This window comes from Raphanus sativus, chromosome 1, assembly GCF_000801105.2.
Source record: "Raphanus sativus cultivar WK10039 chromosome 1, ASM80110v3, whole genome shotgun sequence".
Classification (NCBI taxonomy): Eukaryota; Viridiplantae; Streptophyta; class Magnoliopsida; order Brassicales; family Brassicaceae; genus Raphanus; species Raphanus sativus.
The window spans coordinates 10,339,553-10,366,052 of record NC_079511.1 but is presented as its reverse complement, the minus strand read 5'-3'; the positions used below and the strand labels follow the sequence as shown (position 1 = coordinate 10,366,052).

The window sequence follows — 26,500 nt, the reverse complement described above, 5'->3', positions numbered from 1 at the left end:
GGCGGAGGAGCGAGCACTGAAACTTTTATACGGAAGAAAAAGGTTTCCGGCGACGGCACGCTCACGCGCCGGCCGTACGCCGGAATCCAAGCAGATCTACTATCACCCTCTGAACTTTCTCTAAGAGATTCTGCTTTCTTTCTCTGTTTGTCTTTACACGACCTTTTCTTTTTCTTTTCTTTCTGATATATTTTTTTTCTTCATTTATTTTCTTTTCATTATTTCTGTTCTTTTCTTTTACCTCCACTCTTTTCTTCCTATTTGATTCTCATTTTTTAATTTTTTTCTCTTTGGATATTTTCATTGATGTTTCATTTTTTTGATTATATATATATATATATATATATATGAAATTTTGAATATCAATTTCCGGCGAAATTCAAAGATAATTTGATGTCAAATCTAGAAAAAACAGGTGAATTTCATGACAGTAATTTCTTTGATGATGAAGGTTAGTAGTTTTGCTTATGTTAGAGTTTCTAGTAAATCATAGTCAGAATACATGTACTATCATATATTTATAGAAATATAATAAACGTAAAAAATGTTAACACTATATACTATCTTTTAAGGTACTTATTTGATTATCAAGTTAAGTGTTATTTATAGCGCATTAAGCAAATCAGTAACATAATAACAATCTTTATAATTCATTATTAAGTATTAATGTAATATATTATTAATCAGCTAAAATATAAGTTAGTTACTAAGATTTAAATTAATGAGTAATACAACTAAGTTAACATTCAATAATTTTTATTGTTGGTTGTTAATAATTGATGTATCATTTAAAAAATGTAGAAGCTGTTAACATATGTATTAGCTGGTACTTCTCATGTAACACATACAACGAACACACATATTAACATAGATATAATATTTTGTTTTACACGATGACATATATATCCCCTAGATTGTATTTGAGAAGTGATTTTGCCACGTGTTCTCTCTACAATTTCTTTCACAAAAAAAATATGACATGACTAATCAAATTGATGACATGGCTTCCAGAAAAATATGACATGTATTATTTTATTTAATATTGATTTATATTTTTGGTAAAATTTTTAGAATATGGTAATAACTCATACATTACATTTAATATTGATATTTATTTTTGTTAAACTTTTTTAAATATGGTAATATCTCATATATCATCTATAAAATAAATATATTCATATATAACATTACAAACTTCGAAATATTATTTTATTTTATTTTCTATAATTATATAATTTATATTATTAAAGCTTTCAAAAATTGTTACAATTTTAAAAATAGATTTCTAATCGTAAAATCATTAATTTCTTATATATCTACAAATTTATAAATATTGTTAGTTCAAATTTTTGATAATTATATAATTTTGTTAGTTTTATACAAATTGATTTAACATATTTAAACAATATAAATAGATAGAAAATACTATCTAAGATTATAATTTAAATATATACATATATATTCTTCAATATATTTTCAAATAAACAAAATCATTTTAGCTTAATTTAATATTTAACTAAATAAAATCTATATTTAAATATTGGTAAAAAATAATAAAATCTATAATATTTAATAAACCTTATTTTTAAATATAAATTAAATTTTGAAAAAAATTCTTACTGCACATGTTGCAGGAAAACACCTAGTTATTTGTTAATTTTCATGTTGTTTTTCAGTGAATATAAATCATGTTTATATATATTAATTGGTTACAACTATATATCAATGTAACACGTTAAATTTTATTATGCATGTTTTACTAGTGTAGATTTAAATATTATATTTTGAATTAGTTATATCAAATTCAAATCACTGAGTTGGTTAACGTTGTCTCTTTTCAGGAGGAACATGAAAGCCTTACCGATTGGTTTTATATTCATTGGATAAAATCTTGATTTACTACCCCTCTCTTCACTTTCTTGACACTTCACATACCCTATACAAAGATTAGATTATAGGCTATATGAGTAAAATTGGAATCAAACTTATTTTTTACTTATAAGAGATACTTTTCTAATTATGGTCACATCTAAGGCTATAAATGCCAATTCTCTCTTTTCATTAACTATGTCATAAGCCCTGTTCAAAAACGCGCCCGAACTGACCGATTACACGGCGAGTATATGCTCCACGGTGGTTCACCGTATCGATTTTCCTCAAATCGGTCAAAAAATCGGGAAATTCGAAATAATTTAAAAAATTGGGTTTTAAAAGGTTACAATCAGATGTTTTGGTATGGATCTACAAGATTAAGACAAAAACAACAAGGAAATGAGAAAATCGATGAACTATATAACTCTGGCGGCCATCAGAAAGTTGCAGAAAACCTTTGGAGAAGATGAAAACAATTACAGAAATGCCATTCATTTTTTTTAAAAAAGCAAAATTAACAAACGTGACTCGAACACGTGCTATTGAAGTTAATAATAGGGACCGCATACCAACAAACAACGCAAAATTTCTCTGCACCTTCATTCTTTTGGTCAAAATATAATTATATGTATCCAAAAATAAGAAAATTACTAAAATAAAAACATATATTCTTGGATATACATATATTAAGGGTAAAAATAATCCCCGATTAATCTCCGTATAATCTCCGATTTTCTAATTCGGCGCTAGGCCCTTGTTAGCCGCGCGCGTTACGCCTAGTGTATTTTCGAACCTTGGTCATAAGGCATTGTTTATACTATGTCATCAATTTTTTACAATTTAAAAGCCCAAACAAAGAGATAATAAGATACAGTCCATTTAAAAAGAAAACTCGAAAAGCTTCAAACTCTCTCCATGCTCCTTTCCTATGCAAAGTGGAAGAATTCTTTGACACGTGTCTGACATGCATTTAATAACTGACACGGTCACTGCTTCAGAGCTCCACGGCCGGAAAGCTCTCTACACTGCAACTCGTATTCCTCCCCCCGCCGTAGTATCTCTCATCCTCAAGTAATTTAACTCAGTTTGGATAAATGTTTTTAGTTTTGTGAACAAAAAGAAACTGCCCCCTATTCAAATATTTTTGTCAATTATTGTGTTATGCCCTAATTAAAATACTTTTTATGCCCCAATTAAATACTTCATAGTTGCAGCGACAACAACTATAAATTGTTTATATAGTTTATAGTTATACATTTTATTCAAATATATTTTCCCTTGAATAGAAAGAATTGACACCTAAAACAAATTAATTAGTCATCTCGAACATATTCCTATCATCAATAAATCTTGAATAAAGATTGATAAATTAACTTTTTGGGTTAGATGACTACTGATGGGATTGAAAAATGTGGATTAAATTAATACCATATTAATATAGACGAATCTAATTCAAAAATTAAATGGCATTGAGTATATATATTGACGCCTACCTTTGAAAATGGGCATATCAGTGTTGGTGTTCACCAACGGTTTCTGAACCCCCTTTTTAGGATCCTTTTCTATCGGTTTTTACACTGATTTTAGTATGTTCTTCACTACATCAATTTCAAAGTCTTAAATGAAGTATGTATGTGGGTTTAAGATCAAACCAGTCATTGACTCACCAGATTTTTTCATTTTGAATCACACTCGGTCGGGTACATATACAGTGAAATTAGGTTACTGGCTAGCAGAAACAAAAAAAAAGAAAATGTTTATTACTGGAAATACTTAGCCATCCTTAAATGGCATTAAAGATTACATTTGGTCTTTGAACATCGCTCCAAAAATCAAAATTTTCTATGGAAAGTGGTTAACTGAGCTTAGGCGTGGCAGATAATCTCATTGACCGAGATATGAAAGTTGATAGTTGTTGTTAGATTTGTGGTTTAGAGGAAGAATCTTTAAATCGCATCCTTTTTATGTACTCTAGCTTAACAAATTTAAGCTTGCAGCAATTTCTCTCACCTGTCAAATGGTTTTGATCCTATCTCACCTCTGTCTATTCCAACATATCTTATATTCTAAATACAAGAAAAAGTCAACTCATTCCAGAGAAGATAAGAAATGGAGTTCGGATTCTATGGTCGATATGGAAGAACATGAACTCCTTTCTCTTATAAGGTAATCTGGCCCTTGGTCCACCTTTCATTAGAGCAATCTATGAAGAGGGTTATAATTGGTTTCTGATCAAATCAATTGAAATAAAAAATCATATACAGTGAAATCTCTATAAATTAATAATGTTGAGACTACACCAAAAATTATATTTTTTTATTAATTTATAGAAATTATTAATTTATTAATATACTAATTGAACCAAGAATTTAATTTGAAACTATAAAATTATATTAATTTATAGAGATTTTTAGTGTATATTAATTTAAAGAGGTTATACTGTACCTAGAAAAAAAAAGATTATCTTTGTTTGGAAACCTCCTCTATTTATCCCGAGAGTGACGTTGATTTTGCTTGGGATAAAAATAGAAATCAGAGTGATGCCTCATGGATTATCAGAAATGAAGAAGGAAAAGTTTTAATGTATGGTAGAAGTTCTTTTGCGGGCATTTTTTGGAAGCACGATGCTTTTCTGGAAAGTTGGTTATGGGCTACTGAAACCTTGAAGATTCTTCACTTCAACTCGACTTTTTTGCTGATGATGATCAGAACTAGATCAGTGTAATCTCTAAACATGCACCCTGGCCCTCCCTCAAATACTACTCATCAAAGGTCTTCTCTCTTCTAAATGACCTTTCAGATTGGCAGGTTCAGTTTCACTCTCACCATCATATAAAAAAGAGCAAAGTTGATAGCAGAAAACGTGATCAAGGATGATCTTTTTCAATCATATATTGTTGTGGTCGCTTAGTCATCTTTTTAGCTAGGCCTCTGTCTCTGATCATTTATTTCTCTGATCATTTATTTTCTTTGTTGATTAAAGTTGATTCTTGTAAAAAGTTGATGTCTATAATCTTTTCAATGAAATTATAGTGTTTAGAAAGAAAAAAAGAAGTATGTATATGGGTATCTTCACCCCTCTAACTTTTCTATCTCTTGTTGTAGTACTTTTCGTATCTAATCGTTGGGTTCATCATATACGTATGTCTCTAACTATTTAAGTCTGCTGAGGTTTAATTTAATATAAGAGTTTGATGCACAAAAAAGTTAATATCATTTTGTAACTTTTTCGTTGAACTTTATCAATAACAAAAAGTTATAAAGTCTAGTTTGATGCAAATTAGTAAAATTATATTTATATGATTGGTGATACAAACCAAGTACAAAATGGCGGTATGGTAGTAGTGTGGCGCTAGATGGTTATCAGTTGTGATTAAAATTGAAGTGTTGAATCAAACTCTTGAGAACAGAGCTTAAGCGCCTCACAAGAGAGAGAGAAGAGAGAGAAAGTAGATCTATAAATTGGATCTGGCGTCCGGCCGGCGCGTGAGCGTGCGTGCCGGCGCCGGAGCCCCTTTCGGTGACCGCACAATTCTTGGTCTTCGCTTCCATCGCGCTCATCCTCCTCTCCGCTTTGCCTGAGCTCTGGAATCAGCCGTCTTTGCGCTTCTGAAACTGGAGTAAAGACGCGGTGCGGTGGTTTGTTCGCGGTTAAGCTCTTCATTTTTTTTTAGGTGTTTTTGTCTCCGAGAGACGGAGGCTTCTATAGCTTCGTCATCGTCGGTTCTCGTGCCCGGAAGACGGTGTTTTTCTTCAGCTCCGCTGTCGTCGGTTTTGTCACCGAAGGGTAAGGTTTCTTCTGTCCTTGCGCTGTCGGTTTTAGTTGGTCATGTCTTTGTTGGACCTATGTGGAGGGCGTTGGTGGCCCGTCTCTGTTCTCTGGTTTGGGTGGTTCTCGGTTTGTTTGTGGATGGGGTCATCGGGTGTTTGTTCGGAGGAAGCTTTCGTTAGTGCGATGAAGCTCTCTAGAGAACGACGATGAAGCCCGGAAGAAAAGTGGTTGGATCTGTCGGAGTCGCCTCGGTTCTTGGGCTCCGACGGGATGAAGTGGGCGGTGGAGTAGTTCCGGCGACGATTTCAAAAGTTGTCGGTCGAGTGGAGATTGAAGAGACGCGTGTCGTCCTGAAGACCTAGATCCTTACACGCGTCCAGTTCTCCTCGATGGTTTGATTTGCGAAATCGGCCGGTTTAGTCTGATTTGGTTTTCAGACCCACCGGTTTAGTTTGGTTTGGATCGTTTTCCTTGTTTTGTATTGGGACTTGTTTTGTTGGGCTTTTTTATGGATTTGTATGTGTAATCGGGTTTGTCCCGTTGTTTTATTTTATTTAATCTAATCTCTTGACGGAAAAAAAAAAGGTGGGAAAAAATAAGAACAGAGCTTAAGCTTTTTAGAGTACTGAGAAGTCAAGTCAGTGTAGACGTGGCTCTACCCTATTGGTCGTGAACCGAAAGTATATTTTTATCTAAATAAAAGAAAAAGATACATGAATCTCCGCCACATTTATTCTCTGTTTTTTTCCAGCGCTCACAGAAGGAAGGGTACGTCGTAGCATAAAAAAACGATTAAGATATTGCTGAAGACGTGTTTTGTCTGAAAAATCGTGTTCGTCCATTTCAGTGGTTCTGCTGCTTCCTTCGTATAAGATGCCACATGATATCGGATTGACGAGTGATCCAAATCTTATGTCAGACACACAATTGTAATCTGCTTTCGCAAATATTTTTACAATTTTTTTTTTTTTAAAGTCGCACACTTTAGAGTTCAATTACAAATCAATTAGCTCTCTCCTCTCTCCCTACTACTATTGTTCTTGCTTCTAGCTCCGGAAAGTGAGAGACTCTTCTTGAAAGGTGCGTGTTTTGATTAGTTTTGGATAAGATCATGAACTCTCTCCTTTGATTAATTTTCTATTTTACTTTGAAAAGGCGTCGCCTTTCTGCTCTGCTCTATGTTGTTGTTGTTATTGGCCTTTCTTGTTCGAATTGGTTGATGTTAATTCTCACACAAAACTCTTTTTTTATTTTTTTGGTTTCGATAAGGTTGAAAGTGAGGTTTGGATTGCTTTTTAAAGTGTGAAGAAGAAGAAGATCAAAAAATGGCTTTGGAGTACGAGTCTCTGAATGAAAACGTGAAGAAGTGTCAGTATGCTGTAAGAGGTGAACTCTATCTCCGAGCTTCTGAGCTTCAAAAAGAAGGCAAAAAGGTACACACTTTACTCCTTTTAGATCCAATGAGCTTTTTGAGTTTAGATAGGCCTCTGTGGTTCTTGATATGGATTTGCAGTTATGATAAGTTATGACTTAGTTTTTTGTTTTGTTTTGTTGTGCTAACATGTGTTGAATGCTCTACATAACAGATTATTTTCACAAACGTTGGGAACCCTCATGCTTTAGGACAGAAGCCTCTGACATTCCCTCGCCAGGTTGTTGCGCTCTGTCAAGCTCCCTTTCTACTAGATCACCCCAACGTTGGAATGCTGTTTCCAGCTGATGCTATTGCAAGAGCCAAGCATTATCTTTCCTTGACCTCAGGCGGTTTAGGTATTTATTATTTATTCTCAGCAAAACTCATCTGTTAGCTGGTTATCAGAAAGTTATATCCTTTCTTTCTTTCTGTGTGTGTTGATCAGGTGCTTACAGTGACTCGAGAGGCCTTCCAGGAGTTAGGAAAGAGGTTGCAGAGTTCATTCAAAGACGTGATGGCTATCCAAGGTGATGAGTGAATGATTGCTTTCCCTTTTGTTGTAAAAGCAAAGCCAGCTCTCAAGCCTTGTTGCTTCTTAATTTTTATCATATCACAGTGATCCAGAGCTCATATTTCTCACTGATGGAGCTAGCAAAGGTGTGATGCAAATCTTGAACTGTGTTATACGCGGTGAGAGAGACGGGGTGAGTAATATGCTTTTTCTTCCAAGAAAGTCTTAAAGTCTCATGACACTTCCATTTATAAAATCATTTCCGTGCAGATTCTAGTTCCGGTTCCACAGTATCCACTCTACTCAGCCACCATATCACTCTTAGGTGGTTCTCTTGTTCCTTACTATCTCGATGAGTCTGAAAACTGGGGGCTTGATGTTAACAACCTTCGCCAATCCGTTGCTCAGGCTCGTTCTCAAGGAATATCAGTAAGCACTCTTCTTCTTAACTGCATAGAAGCGTATGTTTTTTACTCCTCCAGATACTTATTTATCTTGAATGGGGATGGATACAGGTAAGGGCAATGGTGATCATTAACCCTGGGAACCCAACTGGTCAGTGTCTAAGTGAAGCTAACTTAAGAGAGATATTGAGGTTCTGTTATAGCGAGAAGTTGGTTCTTCTGGGAGATGAGGTTTATCAGCAGAACATATACCAGGATGAGCGTCCTTTTATCAGCTCCAAGAAGGTTCAGCTTCTATCTTTGCTTTCATTGTTACTGAAACTTGTGATCATTTATTTTGACATTGATTATTCTTATTTATTTTAAAAAAACAAAAAGGTTTTGATGGATATGGGTTCACCGTTCAGCAAAGAAGTTCAGCTTGTATCTTTCCACACTGTCTCTAAAGGTTATTGGGGAGAATGTGGACAGCGAGGTGGATACTTTGAGATGACCAACATCCCTCCCAGGGTTTGTCTTTATCTCTCTCTACTTTATGTTTGACACACAACATAAAGAATAGTATAATATGATCTCTTGATTATGAAGGTTGTTGAAGAGATATACAAGGTTGCATCAATCGCCCTGAGCCCGAATGTCTCTGCGCAGATCTTTGTAAGTTTTTAAAAAGACTTGTAATGTGGATTTGCTTTTGCAGAAATCATTTGGATTGTTCTGAGAGTGATATGAATGTTGCAGATGGGTTTGATGGTTAGTCCTCCAAAGCCTGGAGACATTTCATATGACCAGTTCGCCCGTGAAAGGTATATATAGTCACTTAAAGCATCATCATGATCATCCCTGGCTTGAATGAATCATATTATAAATTGTAAAAATTCTTTAGCAAGGGGATTCTTGAATCTTTGAGAAGAAGAGCAAGGATCATGACTGATGGATTCAACAGCTGCAAAAACGTTGTCTGCAATTTCACAGAAGGTACTAACAAATTAAAAGGAAGCATAAACATCAAGACAATACTTACTTTTTGTTGTTGTTGATTCATGTACATATGTTAGGTGCAATGTATTCGTTTCCTCAAATACGGTTACCTCCGGGTGCTCTCCAAGCTGCTAAACAAGCCGGAAAAGTGCCAGATGTTTTCTACTGTTTGAAGCTCTTAGAAGCCACAGGAATCTCCACAGTGCCTGGCTCTGGCTTCGGACAGAAAGAAGGGTAACAAGAATTAGTTTTTCATTTTCTTTCTATTTTGATATCTCTTCTTTATGTTTTATAACTCGGTTCTTATTTTTGGACAGTGTGTTTCATCTGAGGACAACAATCTTGCCTGCGGAAGAAGAGATGCCAGAGATCATGGACAGTTTCAAGAAGTTCAACGACGAGTTCATGACTCAGTATGAGAATAGCTTTGGTTATTCCAGAATGTGATTTACTTCTCTCTTCTTGTTATGATGATGATGATGGAACGACTTGTGTTCTTCTGCTACACTCTTTAAAAAGCTAAATCTCTGTAGTACTCTTTCTTCTCTATCTTATATAAACTCTCTCTTTACTTCCTTTTTTTTAATTGCAAATTATATAAATCATTTTCTTTTGTGGCAAGGTATAAATTTGTGATTATGCAAATTAAATTGAAGAATGGAAATTGACTCTATTAATCAGTTCCAGAAATATTTTGTTTTGGTTTAATTTAGTAATTTATTTTTAGTTATTGAAGCTGGGCGGCAAGGGATCGTTGCATGTGTGATGAGGGTGTACTACCTATGTGGCATATCTATTGGTCTGGTGCTAAGTTACAAGTTGAACCATGACAATTGATAAGATTCAAAGTAGTTATGAATGCACACGGGTAGAGGGGTTTTGGACAGCAATGCTAACTGGAACGGTCGTTCAGACATCTGTTCTGATTTTGATGATTTGCAAAACCAACTGGGACATAGAGGAGATAATTATCTCTTGTTTTCTATGGACAAGTTTACAATTTTATGGGTAGTAAGATATTTTCTGTCAATGTTCAGGCATCAAAGGCAGAAGCTAGAATAAAGAAATGGGGGAGGCAAAACAGGTCCTGAAGAAGACTGAAGAGATGAGATGTGAAGAAGATTATACTATTCAAGGGATGGAAACAATGTGATGGTCATTTCATTAGAGAAAAAACTTTGAAAAATAAAAGTCTCTAAACATGATGTGATGATATGCAAGAACAAGAGCTAAGTATGCTAATACATACAATAATATATATGAAAACCAAGGTTGCATAGTAAGCAGCGAGCGAACACAGTCTTAAATGACACATTTCGCAACAAGACAACAAGCAAGGAGCTAACAAGTTCTGTACTGACTCATCTCACAACAAGAATACTTGAGAAATGAGACTAAGCGTGGAAAAGAAATGGAAAAGAACAGCACTTTCAATGTACAAATCAACGGATCCCCAAGAACATGATGAAACCAGTAAAAATTCTGAAGAATCTTAAAGTAAACATTCGAAAAAATCGCAAAAATAATCTTGGACAAAAATAGTCATTCACATCTGTAAAGAACGAGAGATGTTCTCACAGTAAAAACTAAATGAAGCGCAAACAAGCAAAACTTGAATAACAAGTAATACGGAGCTAATACAGAGGCTGCCATCCCTAAGAGATATGTATTGCTAGATGAAACCAGTAAAGAATCTATTGCAAGAATTCAAAAAAACCATATCAATCAATACCACATTTAATCTCCAAATAACGATTAATATTGATTAAAAGATCTCTCATTCCAAAAGGCAACAAACTTAACGAGTTCAACAAAACGATTCCAAAACATAAAGTAATTAAACGAAACACGACCTAAACCCTAGGCAGTGAGCACGACGGCGCCACCAGCCTCCTTGATCTTCTTCTCAGCAGTCTTGGAAATGAGCTTAGCCTTCACAACAAAAGGCTTCCCCTCAGGCAAATGACCTTTCCCAAGAACCTTAAAGAACCCGTGCTGCGTCACATCGATCATCGGCACCTTGTCCTTTGTGGCCTTCCCCTTCACATCCTCGGGGACGAGTGACCATAGCTTGTCGAGGTTGACGATGGGGCAGTAGAACTTGTTGCGGAGCTTGTGGAAGTACCTCATACCAACCTTCCCGAAGTAACCTGGATGGTACTTGTCGAAGAGGATACGGTGGTGGTGCATGCCTCCGGCGTTACCGCGACCTCCTGGATGCTTGCGGTGCTTCCCGATACGCCCGTGTCCGGCGCTGACGTGGCCTCTCTTCTTCCTGTTCTTCTTCAACCCCGTCGCCATTTCGTTCAGATCCCACTAGGTTTGAGGAGTTTGGAGTTAGGTTTTTATAGGGACTACTGAACGAACGGCTAGGGTTTTATTGTGTGTTTGGGCCTTTTAATCTGCACGATTATTACTTAGACCTTATGGATTTTTAAGGCCCAAAGATACCACATGAACGAAAACGGTATCGTTTCAGGTGTCTTTTTGTAGCTTTTGTATGTTCAGTATGTGTTCGGTGTTCCATCTATTTTTTTTCTTGCCTTCATTGTAATTTTTAAATTGTAACCATCATGATTTGTATTAAACACACACAATTTTAACGAAGCCGAAAATTAACTCTACAAATGTGTGTACTATTAGATGTTGGGCATATATACTTAGTGTCTAGGATTTTCGATTTCTTCTGTTTTTTTTTGTCTTTCAGGTTGTGCAAGAGGATGGAGACATGAGGCAAAGGCCTACAAAGCCTGAAGAAGTTTTTATACTCTTGATAAGAGAAGGTATGAACAAGTTTAGGTCTTTGGTTTTGTAGGTGTTCTTGTAAAAGCTAATATCTTCTTATTTTGGTGTAATATCTTCTTATATTAACATTAAAACCATTTATTAGAAGCTACACTTTTTGTTTTGAAATTGTTATTGCAAAATTGGAGAAAATGAGGGCTTTGAACACTTGCCACTAGGTAAACTTGTTACTGGATGCAAATGGATTTATACAATCAAGTATACTGTTAATGTATATGGTGCAACTGAGTGTATGAGGCTTTTATTCATATGAAGATATATCAATTATTGGAATAGAAAACAAAGGAAACTCGTTTGGAGATAAATATAAATAAGTCAAGTTTATATTTCCACGTAGCAAAATATCTGAATACGTAACTATACTTATATGCACGTTAAATTGTAACATATGAAAATGGATATATATATATATATATATAACATATCTTTTGCGGAGGGAAAAAAAAGGGAATTTAACATTTTACAAATGCATGAAAAAGACAAAACGCAACGATTAAAGCATGAACAAGGGAACTTAACATTTTACAAATGCATGAAAAAAGACAAACGCAACGATTAAAAAAAAGGAATGTAACAGCCGTTGTGTTGTCTATAAGAAGAAGCTTAATTCATCGTTCCTTCTTCGAAAACCTCGCTAAGGAAAAAAAAGAAGCAACAATATAATGTCGAGTTTCGGATATCTTTCGAGTAAAGACGACGCTTCAGCTGTGGAGGAACTCCTTTCACAGGCCATGGATCTCCACGTTCTTGAACAAGTCGCAGCTATCAACCTTGCTGGCGTCCCCGACTCTGCTCTTCCCACTAATATTGAAACCCGTTTCCGTCGTCTCAAATCTCTTCCAGTTTCTGCTCTTCCCACAAATCTTGAAACCCGTTTCCGTCGTCTCAAATCTTTTCCAATTTCTCGACAACCCGAGTCGGTTTCTACATCCAAGAAGCTTCTATCCCAGTACTCCAAGAGCATGGCTGCTTCTTCCTTTTCCGTTGATGAGAAAAGGAACTTATCCGGAAGAATCAAACGTGTTCCGAGTGTGCAATCTCGTCCATTGGTTTCATCTGTTGACCAAACACGGTTTGGTTCGACTTCGGGGAGGTTTTCTCGAGATGGAAAGGTCTTGTCGCCACCAACAACAACAAAGACACTGAAGCTGCTTCCTACAGAGAAATCAAGAACTAGCTCAGCTTCGTCTGCCTCTATTGATTTAATGCCGCCATCATCGTCCGAACCAGACCAAGAAAAACGGTCAAACCGGAAACCAAAGTCGAAGTTGTTAGTTTCGTGGTTTGACAAGTTATCACCATCACGAGCCATGGGTTGCTTTTATTTTTCTCCAAGCATAACGTCATCAAACAACAAAAACACAATCAAGAACAGCAGCAAAATCGTATGATCCCTTAGTAGAATTGACTGCTGAAGAATGATAATCATATTTGTTAAATAGTCAAGAGCTCTGTGGGCTTTTATTTGTTTTGGTTTGTTGATTTTGAAATAAACAAAAGATTATGTTCTGATTTGAGACAATATAACGTTTGTAAGAAAAAAACTGTAGTTAAAGTAGTTTTTTTTTTTGTTATCACCAGTCGTAATTTTCTTACGAGTTCTATTTATAATTTCCATTCTTGTGTTGGTTACAAGGAACTACTCAATTGTTCAACAGTTCAATAGCCTACAAACTTAACGGATAATAACAAATGACATGTTCGCAGTTTGAAATATCCCCACCTTCATATAATAAACATTTTCATAAGATATTTATTGTTTATATATTTAACAAAAATATATAAAAGTGCCATAATCATACATACAACATCTCGAAATAGCTTTGTTCAATCAAGGAAACAAGTTGGATTGTTTCCGGATAAGGTGTTTATATATATAAGCTCACTAACAAGCGAGCTTAGATATATCTCTAATGGGTGAAGTAAATACAATGATTTAGGCGGAGTTAGAGAAAGTCTTTCCTCATATAATTCAATCTTGGATACCATCTAAATTTGGGAAATGCGGTCGTCTTGATCATAAGAAATGAAGATGTACAAAAGCTTTTTTTTTATCTGAATAAATTTAACGTTCTTTAGAAAAAAAAAAATCAAGATGTATTTGCAACAGCAAACGATCGACTATAAGGTAGATGGGAGACTCTTTCTCTGCCATAGTCTTAAAACAAGAATTCCATCGCTGCAATGGAAGTTACCACTCAGCAATGTCCAGTCCAGCTAGCTACTACCATACAAAATGTTACAGAACAAATTGCAGCAGTAGATGAAAATGTATTTTCGTAATTTGATAATATCCAAACCTCTATTCTGACCCATGTTTTAATTATAAGAATATAAATGTATGGTTTATTGGATATTTAAAATTTGGATTATTAAACACTGAAATATTGTGAATATTCAAATCAAAATTTCTTACAAAAAAATAAAAGTATATTTAAAATAATACTATTACCAAAATTAGTTTACTATTTTACAAAATAAAATAAATACTAATTTACTATCATTTTTTATTTTATGTATAAATTCAATATACTTATAATCATAAATACATACTGTAATTAAATTGTCCAAAATTTAAAATGGAGAAATATCATTTAAATTATCAACTTTTAAATTTAATTGAAATAAAACATCAATTTTTCGGTAAACAAGAAAACACTCAATTTTTGTCGACAATCCATTTAAACTATAAACTTTCATTGATTATATTATTTTAATCATATCATTTTAATCATATCGTTAGTCAATAGTTATAATCGACTAACAATATGCGTAAAATAGCTTTCAAAGTTGATGTTTTTTTGACACAAATATAAATCAACATTTTCTCAAATACTAAATTTTAAATATTGAAAATATATTTTTATAACTATAACACTATTAATAAAATTATAAATAAGAAATAATTCAAACCAAAAATATTAAAGTTTTTTCATTTTCTCAAAGTAAAAATTCATGTAATTTCGTTTACATTCTAAAATAATTAGTTAAATAATTGAATATTTAGTTATAAAATTATTATGAAGACCTCTTATAATTATTTACGATCAATTTTGTAACTATTTATATAAATCTTATTTGGATTATATTTTATAATTTTGCTGTCAACAAGTGAAATTTTAATTCGAATTTTATTCTCAAAACTAAAAGGGTTATTCAAAAAAATAATAACATAATTTCTATAAACTTTTAAAATTTTGACAATAAAATTATGAAAACATAACTCAATTATGACTATATGAATAGTTACAAAAAGTGACATGATTATCGTAAATAATTATAAAAAACTTTTATAACTATTTAATAGATAGTTATTAAACTAAAGATATATTAACTAACTATTTTAGAATATAAATAAAAATGATTTTAAATTCTATTTTTAAGAAAAATAATGAAAAATATATTTTTTATTTAATATTTATGTTTATAAAATTTTATAGTTCTTAAATAATTTATTCCAAAAATTAACTTTCAATTTTTTTGGTTTAGAGAAAAATTGAGTACTTTGTTTCAACTAAATTTGAAAGTTAGATTATTTAAAGTTGTATAATTAAATTTATTACCGAGATCATCAGACTTTTGGAAGCGCATGGTGGATCCGGATAATAATTGGAGCCCCCCTCTACCTGAAAAACACGACCAAAAACTTTTCTTCCTCTTCCAATCTTTTCTCTCTATACACACACACACTCTCTCTCTCTCTCTAATCGTTCCTTATCATCTTTATCTCGATTCCGTCTACGATGAGCTCGGAGGAAGCCAAGGTCGTTGGTAAGTCCGATCCATTTCCCTTCAATCTCATCATTGCTATTGAATTTGGGATCTAGGGTTTTCTTCTAATTAACAGAATGTGACCGGATCCAAGATTAAAAAAGTTTAGTAATTGATGAATCAGCTCAATTTTTTTTTGAAGTGCCAAGGAACTTTAGGTTGTTGGAAGAGCTAGAGAGAGGAGAGAAAGGTATCGGAGATGGTACGGTAAGCTATGGAATGGACGACGCTGATGATATCTATATGCAATCCTGGACTGGCACCATTCTCGGCCCTCATAATGTATTCTCCTCTCCTCCCTAATTCTTGTTTTTACATTTTTAGTGTTCTAACAACAAATAAAAAATCATGTCTTTTTCTACTTTTTTTTTTGGTTCCTATGTTTTGGGTAATATCTCTGTGCCCTAAAGTAATTAGCTTTTACTGGAAATGATCCGTTACTTTTAGTTTATTTTGCTTTACTCCAAATGGTCTTTAGCTACATTTCTTGACCACTTTTGATTAGAGTTGACACAAATATAGAAATAAAAATGTTTTTGAGTTTCTGCTTTTGGGCTTTTGAGGAGATTGATGATGTTGTTGTTTGTATGTATGGTGATATGACTAAACATCAGACTGCATACGATGGGAAAATCTTCCAGCTCAAACTCTTCTGTGGTAAGGAATACCCAGAGAGTCCACCAAGTGTCAAGTTCCAGACCCGGATTAACATGGCCTGCGTTAACCCTCAGACTGGAGTGGTAACCCCTCTCCCTCTCTGTGTGTGTGTGTTGAATTTGAATGTATATCAAGCTTATTATATATAACAAGGAATTGTATGATCAGGTTGAACCGAGTCTCTTTCCTATGCTCGCTAACTGGCGCCGAGAATACACTATGGAGGACATTCTGGTTAAACTTAAAAAAGAAATGATGACTTCACATAACCGCAAGTTAGCTCAGCCCCCGGAAGGTAATTTTTCTTCTGTAGTGGCAAAACAAAACTCGGTTTACAATTGCTTCTTGTTGTCAGTTCTTTTATGATAGACAAACTTTGATAATAGCTCTGGTTTTTAATTGGACCCTAGTGTGTTTGCTTATGATAAGTCTTAGGACCCATCAGGCTTCTAACCAAAGTCTTGTTTCTCCAGGTACCGAGGAAGCTAGGGCTGATCCAAAGGGACCAGCTAAATGCTGTGTGATGTGAAGAGAGAGAAGTTGGGGCTGTCAACAATTTGTATTAATATAAAAGACAATGTATATAAAACATCATTTGAAGCTTTTGAAAATTGCCTACAACTTAATGTCATAGTGTTGTTTGAGATTATTTATATATATATGCACCAATAACAGGTAATGATCATCCTAATAAATCTTCTCTTTACATAGTTCGTAATTCGTGTATGAGTTCTTAAGTTCTATTAACTGGTGCATTTGCACAGCATCCTCTGCTTAGTTGCGCCAATTGTTGTGAAAGGGAGTTGGCTTTTGCATTTGTTAGTTAATAAATAGGAAGTTTGAGTGAATAGGTTAATTCATATGAACGCAAAAGTAGCAGTGGAAAACTGTTCTAGTTGATACTACCGTGTATGTGAAGAAAGGGCTGATATATTCAATTAAAAGGAAAGTGACACAGAAGAGTTGTATGGTCACATTTCTCTTCCTTACGCTTCAGTGATGAAACAAAACTTTATTGATAATATATACAGGTTCACATAAAATTAGTTGTAACCTAGAGCAAATTAACCAGAATAAGTTGTCAGATGTAACAGCTTCGGTGCTTTGCGTCCACCACTGACACAAGTCAATACAACCGATATAATCTAGTTTTATTTTTCCTAAGAGGTGTTGGTCTTTGCGGCATTCTGATGAGCAGCTGCATATATCGACGAATTAGGATCGGTTCTGAGGTGAGAGAGGAGATGTTGTACATCTGGTCGGAGAGAATCTGCTGCTCTTCCGAGTAATGCCAAAGTGTCTGGTCTCGGCTTGCTGCTACTTTGGACTGCTCCTCCTTGTCCCTCATAGTGAACAACATGGTGACTGCGTGCAACCATTTGATTAACGAAAGTCTTACAAAAAATTAAGCACTTTGAACAATTATATGAATGTTATTCGGATAAAGACACAAATGAATCTATAGGTATGTATGGTAATGGTAATGGTAATTAAGACAAAACTTACAGGAAATCAATTAGGTCTGCAATCTGGGATGCTTCAACAGGGACCGGTGTCTGCGAGTTCTTTCCAAAAACATCGACCATTGTGTTCAAGAGAAGGGCGAGCGTCTGTTGAGAAACAGAAATGAATACCAAAGTCAAAATTTGACAAGTCATATAGAGGTTTGTGATGGTAGTAGAGTTACCTTGTTAAAGAGGGCATGTGTGTTTGCAAGCCTCGGCAGAAGTGGTCCCATAATACGGAATGCGACTCTAAGCATTGCGACAGATGTAACAGGCCGGAGGTTCTTGATGATGAGATGCGTGCCATCAAGCCATTCTTGTGGGAGATTGCTGAAGAAAGCATGAAGCAAGGCGACTACATTTCCTGGAAAAAAAAAGAAACACAACAATTCACATTTAAAAAACACACGCAAACATTGACACCTATAGATAAAGAAGCTATATAGTGTGTACCTATGGCGGTCGAGGTGTTGTCCTGAGCAGCCCATGTAGGATCCATCAGAGCATAACCAACAGCTGAGTCTAGCTCCCCTTGTGATCTCTTCCCGTCACTAAGCCACCAAGTTTCCCTCGTCACACGCGAAGCCTCCATGTAAAGCTGCGTGTGAAACTCTGGAGGGAGCTGAGCCAAGAGAAGCCCGCAGGCTTGAATCAACAGACACGACAGTTGCTGGCACGTATAACCGCTTCTAGAGACAAAGCTCGCCGTGTTGTTCATACAACTGGACCGGCTCGCCCCCATGGAGTCCGTGCTCCCTCCCGAGGGAGACGTAGGCAGTGCAGAGCCTTGACCAACTCCGTTTGCAGCGCCGTGGAACCCGTTGCCAGATTGAATCAGTGTGGACTGTATGTTGACGATTATCTGGACAAGAGAAGAGACGATCTGAGCTGCGGAGACGGGAAGAGAGAGGATCTCGATCACTGCCGTTTCGAGAACCAGCTGAGTGTAAGTTCCCGGGTCCTGGATCTGGTAGAATGCTTTCTGTCCCTCGGAGGCGTTCGCTGGACCAGGCTGGGATGCTCCTGGGGCTTTACCATGAGGAGGTCTCGCTGAGGTGTTCAAGATGTCAGCAATTGAGCCAGACTTGGAGCTGCAGTTCCTGGTGCTGCTGAGTGGAGGTATAACGTTGTTTACGAGATTAAGTAGGAGATTGGCAAAGTAATCCAAAGGTGGGCATGTAGCAGCACCTGTATGGGTGATGTACTGCGGAAACGATTCAGAGAATGGAATCTGCAATAGGAAATGGAAAATGAGTAGAAACACTCTAAGAATCAAAGAAGGATTGGTTGTATTTTTCTTTTTTTTTTTTGCAATTACCTTGCTGAGACCAAGTACTCTGAGAATCTTGACAACAAGTTGGCCGGGAAGATGACCATAGAAATAGGCGAGTATATCACGGACAAACGTGAATCTGAGAGGATGATAAGCCAGAAAATTCGAGTAGGCAGTCAATATTTTATCAGCTGTATCCATCGCATTGTTCTCTATGAGCCTGTACACCACTAGTGGGATCACTGGAAGCAAACGTGCCGCGATATCATCAAAGAACGTTGGATACCTGCTCAAATTTTAAGACACAACATTGCCACACAAAAAAAAAAGAGCATTAAAATGTCACATACAAGTTTGCCAAGTTCTAATAGAAATGGTCTAAGACACATTACCTGTTGTCCTTCCAAGAAAGATGGCTACCAAGGGATTTTAGGAGTTCATTGCGTTTGAACACCTGCGTGCAAAGCCAGTGCTCAGGGTTCCCACGGTTTACGCAGAACGCATTAATCCTCTGTAGAAGCTCTGGCCTTTCAAGTATTCTTTTCTGTAGGGGAAATAAAAAAATAAACATCTGTAAACTTTATATGATCTTTACGCATACTTAAGGTAAAAGCATGAGAAGGAACATAACTGCAATTATCAAGGCGTGCGGATCATCATCACGGTCAATGAGGGCCAGAAGAAAAATGTCCAAAGGAAGCATTTCATGTGTCCAGAAGAAAAACGCAAGATTCGCATCGTTCTTATTTAGAATCTCCTGAGAAACATTAGGATGCAATGTAAGAAGAAGGATCAAGCAACAAAAAGTGAGATCAATCTGTTGAGACAAACAGAAGATGAACCTCTAAACCGTGTCCTCGCTGAAGGTCTACATGAACGTTGTGAAGCAAAACATCTACGAAAGTGTATATGTTAGCAGTGACTTCGTCAGGAGAAACCTCCCTAAGCACCCGTGCCTGGAGAAAATCATACCACTAAAATTACTTCACGAGTTTGAATAGAGACTAAAACAAAAACAAACAAACCAAATTTGCGCTGTTGATCTTGTCAGGGTTGCCTTGCATAAGCAGACAAGCACCAGCACAAAGATACTGACGGTGTTGAGGAAAACTGTGACTGAGGTACGTCATAACGTAAGCGGGTTCGGCAGCCGGCGAGAGAAGCTGCGTGCACTGGTTCAACACGGTTGTTTCAGCCTGTTGCCACGCCTGAATCGATAGTCCCCTCTTGTCTACCCGTCCCATCAAAGCGTCACGGAGAAGGGATGGGAAATGGCGAAGCGTCTTCTCGGACCACGTGTGCTGACTCGTCGACAGTACTTGTTCCAGCATGGTGTGAAGATAAACCAGGTGATCGGCGTCCGCGATACCACGTGTTTTGATCGTGATGGCTAGAGTCATGATGGTTATTCGGCTTAATGTTTCAGTGAAGTCAGTTGGACCCTGGTGATAGGTAAATAACATAAGAACAATTATTAACACACAAAAAAAACACACACAGACACTTACTTTTTGATCACGTTTCACGGAAAAGAAGTCTCTGAGTGATAAAATGAGATTCATGCATAAATTTTCGGCTAGTCTGAATACACGGTGGTCGCTACGTTTTACTTTCAGTGTAGAGATTATCTTAGTAACATCGTACATTAAGCTTTTGCTTTTTCCTTGGTATCTGCAAATTAAAAGGTGCATTAATGAGATCAGTATAGAAGGATCTACTCCCCCAACTTTAGAGATTTTTTTTTTTACCTGTATAACGGAAGCAAACGATAGTTCAGAATCTCAAGAACAAGCAAACTCACGGAAGACTTGCTTAGCAGAGAAGCATTTCTTTGGGCAATTTGCTACAGAAAGTTAAGGAAAATCCCATTATGATTAATAAAAAAAAAGAAATAACAATAAATACAAGATGAATGAGAATCAGAAGGATCCAAACTAGGTTACAGTGAAATGAGAACGGAACATAGAGTGAGGGGAAATGAGCAGCAATCTTGTGTATGTCTCTACCATTGCAATGCTAGGAACAACCTAAAAAACAGGTCACTAAAAGTGAGTAAAACCTCCATAGATTCAGTGCACCACTTGTATAATAATCCTTGTGAGACAAAAAAAAACCTGGCTAACAAACATAGCTTCTTCCATCTGAAGGGCCAATTTCAAGCACAAGTTCATTGAAAAGCCAGATAACAATGACATGGGCAATGGGCTCACTTCCTGCATCATCATTACTCTTTCGTTTGGTGGTGTTCCAGGCATCTCAGCCACGCCAGCTGAAGACAGCCAATTTATAACTGTTTCACAAGCCGGCTGCGCCATGGTATAGGAGACAACCCAGAACATGCCAATCGACCTATCATCCAAATTCATATAATCCATCATGCGCTCTCCTGAAAACAAGAAACAGAAATGAGAGAGAGAGAGAGGGGAGTTTTCATAATCGGTAAGGAGATGGATCTAACCTTTGCTTCTCCACCACTCATCAATCTGTTTTCCCTTCAACAGCTGTTCATTGTTTAGGTATGCCCTGGTTGCTGCGCTTAGTGACCATATCCGTAGATTCTGACAACTGCTTACGAAGTCAAGCAACACACTCTGAGGATTATTTGGATCTGTTCTATCTTCCCTGTGAAATGATAAGATCTTCCTAGTAGTCTCCACCTGAGATATCAAAGCTCAAAGAAAAAGTAAGTAGAAGGAAATGAAATGCAGCTGCAAACATATCAGATGTCATTCAGCAACTGACCTTTCTAGGATCAGAGTTCAAAGCAGTCATCACAAGCTCCACGCGTATTATTTGTGCAAGCAACCACGTCACATGATTCGTTCGAAGGATATGGTTATCATCACCGTTGAGGCGTAAGACCAACTTATCAATGAAATCAACAAAATCAGTACATCCACTTTTGATTAGAAAGAAGAAGATATCTGAGAAAACCAGCCACTCTTGCCAGCAATTTGCATCTGCATTAGAGAGAGCGGAGGAAAATCAACACATACCAAAACAATCCTAGTAGACTGGTATCTCAACTCTTTATTCTTATCTGACCTGAGTTGGTGAGCTTGAGAAGCTCAACAATCCTGTCAATGATCGCCTCACAAATCATGTCAGAAGTGAAAACAGCACCAGGGGTAGGCCCAGCTTGTGCAGAAGGCCTATAACAAGGGGCCACAACAAGAACACGCTTCCACCATTCTGGCGACGGCGTAGTGCGAATAGCATGTCTAATGCAACGCACTGCTCTTTCCCAATCTAAACTTCCTTGTGGAACAGACATCGCCAGATCCTACCAGTATCAAAAGAAAAAAAGATTATCTAACTTAAAGCATGTCAACTAAAGCTACAAAGCTATTCACACCTCTCCAGATAAAGGTTCACCAAGCACGCTTGGATACGTAATAGGCGAATAGCGAAGGTGAGCCACAGCTTCCGCTGAAACATTGGCAGTCGGTTGGGACGATATACGATGAGTACCAAACGTTGGACAGTGAAGATGTTGGTCCAGCATGAGCATATGCACAGCCATAGCGTCTCGCCTCCGGTGTATCTCCATGACAAGAGCGAACAAGCCTTCATCATCAGGTATGTTCTCAATAAACTGCAGACCACTCCGCAACAACTCATAAAACGGAATCCGAGATTTCCCCGCTTCCACCAACAGACAGATCACTTCCAAACAGCTCCTCAACCATTCAGCCGACGCCTTCTCGGATCTCCACGTCTTCTTTCCTGCAGAGTCGTCGTCGTCATCGTCTCTCCTGTCCCAGTTCACAAGCCAACTCATCATACACTGGAAGATCTCGGAGTGAGTGACGGGTTTGAGATTAAACTCAACGCCAATCAAGATAATCTTGCAGCTGAGCTGACGCAGACTGTTCATAGCTGCTGCTGCAGAAGCTCTTACTCGTTGGCTGTTATCTCTAACTGATTTTGACAAAGCAGTTACAGAACCTGGTTCGTTTCCTGAAGGTACAAGAGAAGGAACCAAAGACTGTGAAGAAGTAGTAGCCGTTGCAGCAGCAGCTTGGCTTAGGGAGGCCTCAGCAGCGGAGACAGAAGAGAGAAGGGAAGGTAAAAAGGTATCCCAGTTAACGTAACCGATTCTAGACAAAGCACGCAGGGCGAAGAGAAGGAACTCAGCCCTGGGTGCATGATTGCTACATTGCAACACCGTAGATATCAAAACAGACTCCGTGATTGCCCTCAACTGATCCGGGTCCTGCATGGATAATAAAAACAACCAATTATGTTTACAGAAAACCCCACAAGAGAAAAGGTGAAAGCTTTTTACAGCGAATTGGGTCTGAAGCTTGTCGAAATCAAGAATGAATTGGTCGTTTCTAGGTGGTAAGTCCCTAACGGGAGCGTGAACACGCTTCTGTGATTTGTTACTGCCATAAAGGATAGATTTTTATTAGTCAAAATCGATGCTAATTGAAGAAGGGAAGGAGGATGGTGGAAACCTACGGAGGATCTCGTAGGGGTTGTTCATCGGGCTTTTGAGGGTTTCCTCTCTGTGAAAGAAAGAAGAAATCAGAAGCCAAAAATTTGAGAAGACGGAGATGGAGGAAGAGATTATACATACCCCAAGGTAGAGGTTGAAGAGATCGACGATTGCAGCACGAGCAGGATGGAACTGATACGATCGAGAAGATGAAGGAGCAGCAGCCACTGTCCGCTGCGATTGATCCATTTGCTCTCTTTCTCTGTCACTTTGTTCGTTTGTGATCTTTCTCTTTGTTTATCCAATAGAGGTTTTGGGTTTTTAAAGGTAACTCCTTTTTGTTTTTGCGAGAGAGAGAGAGAGAGACAAAAAGACTGTTCAAACATAAACAGAAAACACTCTAAGCTAACTCATGTTTGGTAGTTATTAGTAAAGATTTTAAAAGATCATTAGCTAACAACTGGGCTTTACTTATATGAAAAAACAAGTAGAGCCTTGTATGAAAAAGGAATCCACACACGAAGATTTAAGTATAATCTGAGATAAAAGAAAAAAAAGTTTAGAAACCACTTTTTTAACTGATCAAATAATCTAAATCTGTGATGAAATTAGGCCATTCCACGGATTTTTCGATTATTTTTGAACAATTTTTCATAATCTGTTTGATAGATAGCTGAATGAGTGTTCTTTACACTTATATAAGTAGAAGCGATTATCCGTCTCCGCTTAGGCTTCTTCTGCCACATTATCCAACCAAGCATATGCATCTGCTTTAAACTCGCTACTCTCTCGCCATGTATAACTGTTAGAGCAAACCTTATTGATGTAATACTCGGAACTGAATATCTCGACCAAAATATATTTGTTATTTTAACACATTTTCATTTAACAGCTAATATTTATTTTGATTTCTAAAGAACACTAATTGAAAGGTGATATAATACATGGCGAGATCCCCTTACTATTATTTGAGGAGACCACTAATCAAATTAACCTTTTGCTCATGTGTTTATTACATGTGTGTCATTTCCTATGTGGCATCTCTAGAGATGTCAAATAGGTTGATCCGTCCCGTCCCGTCCCGTCCCGTCCCGTACCGCAGCGGGCTCATCTCTTTGCGAGTCACGACGGGTCAGGCCCGCGCGGGCTGCGGTCTCCAAAAGATCGTCCCAAGCCCGTACCGCAAATTGCACACTCCTTTACAGGCTGTCCCGCGGGACATACGTTAATGTAATGTATCCGATCATGCTTGACACTGCAGGCCACTCCAGAACACTTCCTGATGCTGCATGCTGCTCTATGATGCCTCAGGCTGCTCCCCTACATAACCAAGTTCACATAATTAATATACATGAAATGTCTACAATGCAAATTCTTCAAAATTTGTAATATATTATGCATATTTTCTCTATTAAAAGTGCATATAGAACATGAGATGATTATATATATATATATATATATATGAAGTCATAACCAAACAAAAAGTGCATGTAAAAATGAGATGTTAATGTATATTATATTCTATTGATGTAACAAGATAACAATGATAAGTAATGAGAAAACATGAAGAATAAAATACATATCGAAGAAGGCTCTAATCAGTAACAAGACTAACTCTTTCAGCTGAACGACATCATTGTTATAGAATTAAATAGCTTAATCGATCAAGGCTCTAACCATAGCTTATTCTCGTTACCGCTTTGATCAGAGCTTAGTCTTGTTCATGTTATCTTAACCAAATAAAATAGTTATAGTTAATTTTGTCACACTCAAACATATTTACATACCAATTAAAGATAATTTCAGAAAATGTTTTTCATTAGCTTATAACTCCTAAGTTCATAACCAATTTTTTAGTTTTAATGAATAAAAACTAAATATAATCAAACACCAAAACTAAGCTGCTAATCCCAAAATTAATTAAAAACACCAAATTAAAACACTAATGGAGCTCAAAACATCATCGTCGGAGCTCGAATCATCATTGCTGAAGTTTTTTTCTTTTTTCAGAGGAAAGTCATATAAATTATCTTTTTCACTCTTTTTTATTTTTTTTTGAGGTAAAACAAGAATTGAAGAGGAAAAAAATGCGGGTCTTTGTAATCCCGCAGACCCGCATCGTCCCGTCCCGCAAAAGACCCAGTCCCGCAAAGACCCGTCCCGCAAAGCCCGCTAATTTGCGGGTCTGTAAAATCTCGGCCCAATCCCGTCCCGCGACAGTTCTTTACGGGCCAGACCCGCGGTCCAGGTCCATGATTGACATCTCTAGGCATCTCCACATTTCACCTCACACCATTTTTTCAAAAGCCCATCTTTACCTAGAATATTTACCTCTCATGCCATTATAATGGACATATGTTATATTGAAAAGGAAATAAATGTTATTAATATCCAACACAACTTATTGCCTAGAATGCCTTTTGTCGAATTGATGTGCTTATTTTTAATGTCCAATGCTTTATGTTCATGCTAAACCATAAACTACATCTTATATGCCTCTTTTATATTTTATGTTTATACAGAAGTTATAATGCTCGCAGGAAATGACACTTTTATACGCTTCTTTTATAGTTTATGTTTATACAGATAATAACATTATGTATACTTCTTTTATATTTTGGTGATGTATTCTTTCTCAACTGAAGTTATAATACTCATACTAACATAAAATATATATATATTTTTGTTGCAACAAAAGAACATAAATATATTTTTGTTCCAAGAACATATATTTTATATATTTATTGTTAATATAATGCTCATACTTATAATAGTGGTAATTGTCATATTTTCTATTTTATTTATATTTTATCCGTTTATCGTAATTTTTATATTTTATTATTTTTATATTTTATGTTTATCGTAATTTTTATATTTTTATATTTTTATGATACAACCATAATCATATCCCAAAAAATGCCATTATTGAATATGAAATCTCGCAAATCATGAATATAAAATCTCCCAATTTGGTATGCGAGTCAAGGAATAATTATGTTTGTATCCTGAATATGAAATCTCGCAAAGCATGATTGATTTAGGATTCAGTCCCTAATCAGATCGCAATCTTTCCGTATTAACTCAATTACCACCTAAT

At 36.4% G+C, this 26,500-nt stretch overlaps 5 protein-coding genes across 5 annotated transcripts; 3 read left to right on the top strand and 2 right to left on the bottom strand.

Moving 5' to 3' along the window:
* Positions 1-6,439: 6,439 nt before the first annotated feature.
* LOC108808579 (glutamate--glyoxylate aminotransferase 1) lies at positions 6,440-9,529 on the top strand. The gene is made up of 13 exons (XM_018580702.2): positions 6,440-6,724; positions 6,914-7,077; positions 7,231-7,414; positions 7,504-7,585; positions 7,675-7,762; positions 7,840-7,998; positions 8,085-8,258; positions 8,352-8,483; positions 8,562-8,627; positions 8,712-8,776; positions 8,857-8,948; positions 9,029-9,185; positions 9,269-9,529. The coding sequence occupies exons 2-13, from the start codon at positions 6,970-6,972 to the stop codon at positions 9,396-9,398; spliced, it is 1,437 nt and encodes a 478-aa protein (XP_018436204.1). The 5' UTR covers positions 6,440-6,724; positions 6,914-6,969; the 3' UTR covers positions 9,399-9,529.
* Positions 9,530-10,687: 1,158 nt separating this feature from the next.
* LOC108808587 (60S ribosomal protein L27a-2) lies at positions 10,688-11,283 on the bottom strand. The gene has a single exon (XM_018580711.2). It carries the CDS (start codon positions 11,250-11,252, stop codon positions 10,812-10,814), a length of 441 nt encoding a protein of 146 aa, XP_018436213.1. The 5' UTR covers positions 11,253-11,283; the 3' UTR covers positions 10,688-10,811.
* A 1,102-nt stretch (positions 11,284-12,385) lies between these two features.
* Positions 12,386-13,147, top strand: LOC108844992 (uncharacterized). Its single transcript, XM_018618269.2, has one exon. The coding sequence runs from the start codon at positions 12,419-12,421 to the stop codon at positions 13,145-13,147; it is 729 nt and encodes a 242-aa protein (XP_018473771.2). The 5' UTR covers positions 12,386-12,418.
* A 2,180-nt stretch (positions 13,148-15,327) lies between these two features.
* LOC108839691 (ubiquitin-conjugating enzyme E2 variant 1A) lies at positions 15,328-16,894 on the top strand. Its single transcript, XM_018612469.2, has 5 exons — positions 15,328-15,527; positions 15,670-15,809; positions 16,142-16,267; positions 16,353-16,479; positions 16,658-16,894. Exons 1-5 carry the CDS (start codon positions 15,500-15,502, stop codon positions 16,711-16,713), a joined length of 477 nt encoding a protein of 158 aa, XP_018467971.2. The 5' UTR covers positions 15,328-15,499; the 3' UTR covers positions 16,714-16,894.
* A 287-nt stretch (positions 16,895-17,181) lies between these two features.
* Positions 17,182-23,763, bottom strand: LOC108806665 (mediator of RNA polymerase II transcription subunit 23). Its single transcript, XM_057010285.1, has 20 exons — positions 23,545-23,763; positions 23,427-23,473; positions 23,251-23,350; positions 22,318-23,178; positions 22,008-22,245; positions 21,705-21,922; positions 21,421-21,619; positions 21,077-21,348; positions 20,906-20,989; positions 20,711-20,805; positions 20,471-20,633; positions 19,988-20,404; positions 19,805-19,918; positions 19,594-19,719; positions 19,355-19,506; positions 19,008-19,248; positions 18,143-18,920; positions 17,872-18,053; positions 17,691-17,794; positions 17,182-17,549 (listed from the first exon to the last, which is right to left on the bottom strand). Exons 1-20 carry the CDS (start codon positions 23,650-23,652, stop codon positions 17,345-17,347), a joined length of 4,704 nt encoding a protein of 1,567 aa, XP_056866265.1. The 5' UTR covers positions 23,653-23,763; the 3' UTR covers positions 17,182-17,344.
* Between the last annotated feature and the right edge of the window lie 2,737 nt (positions 23,764-26,500).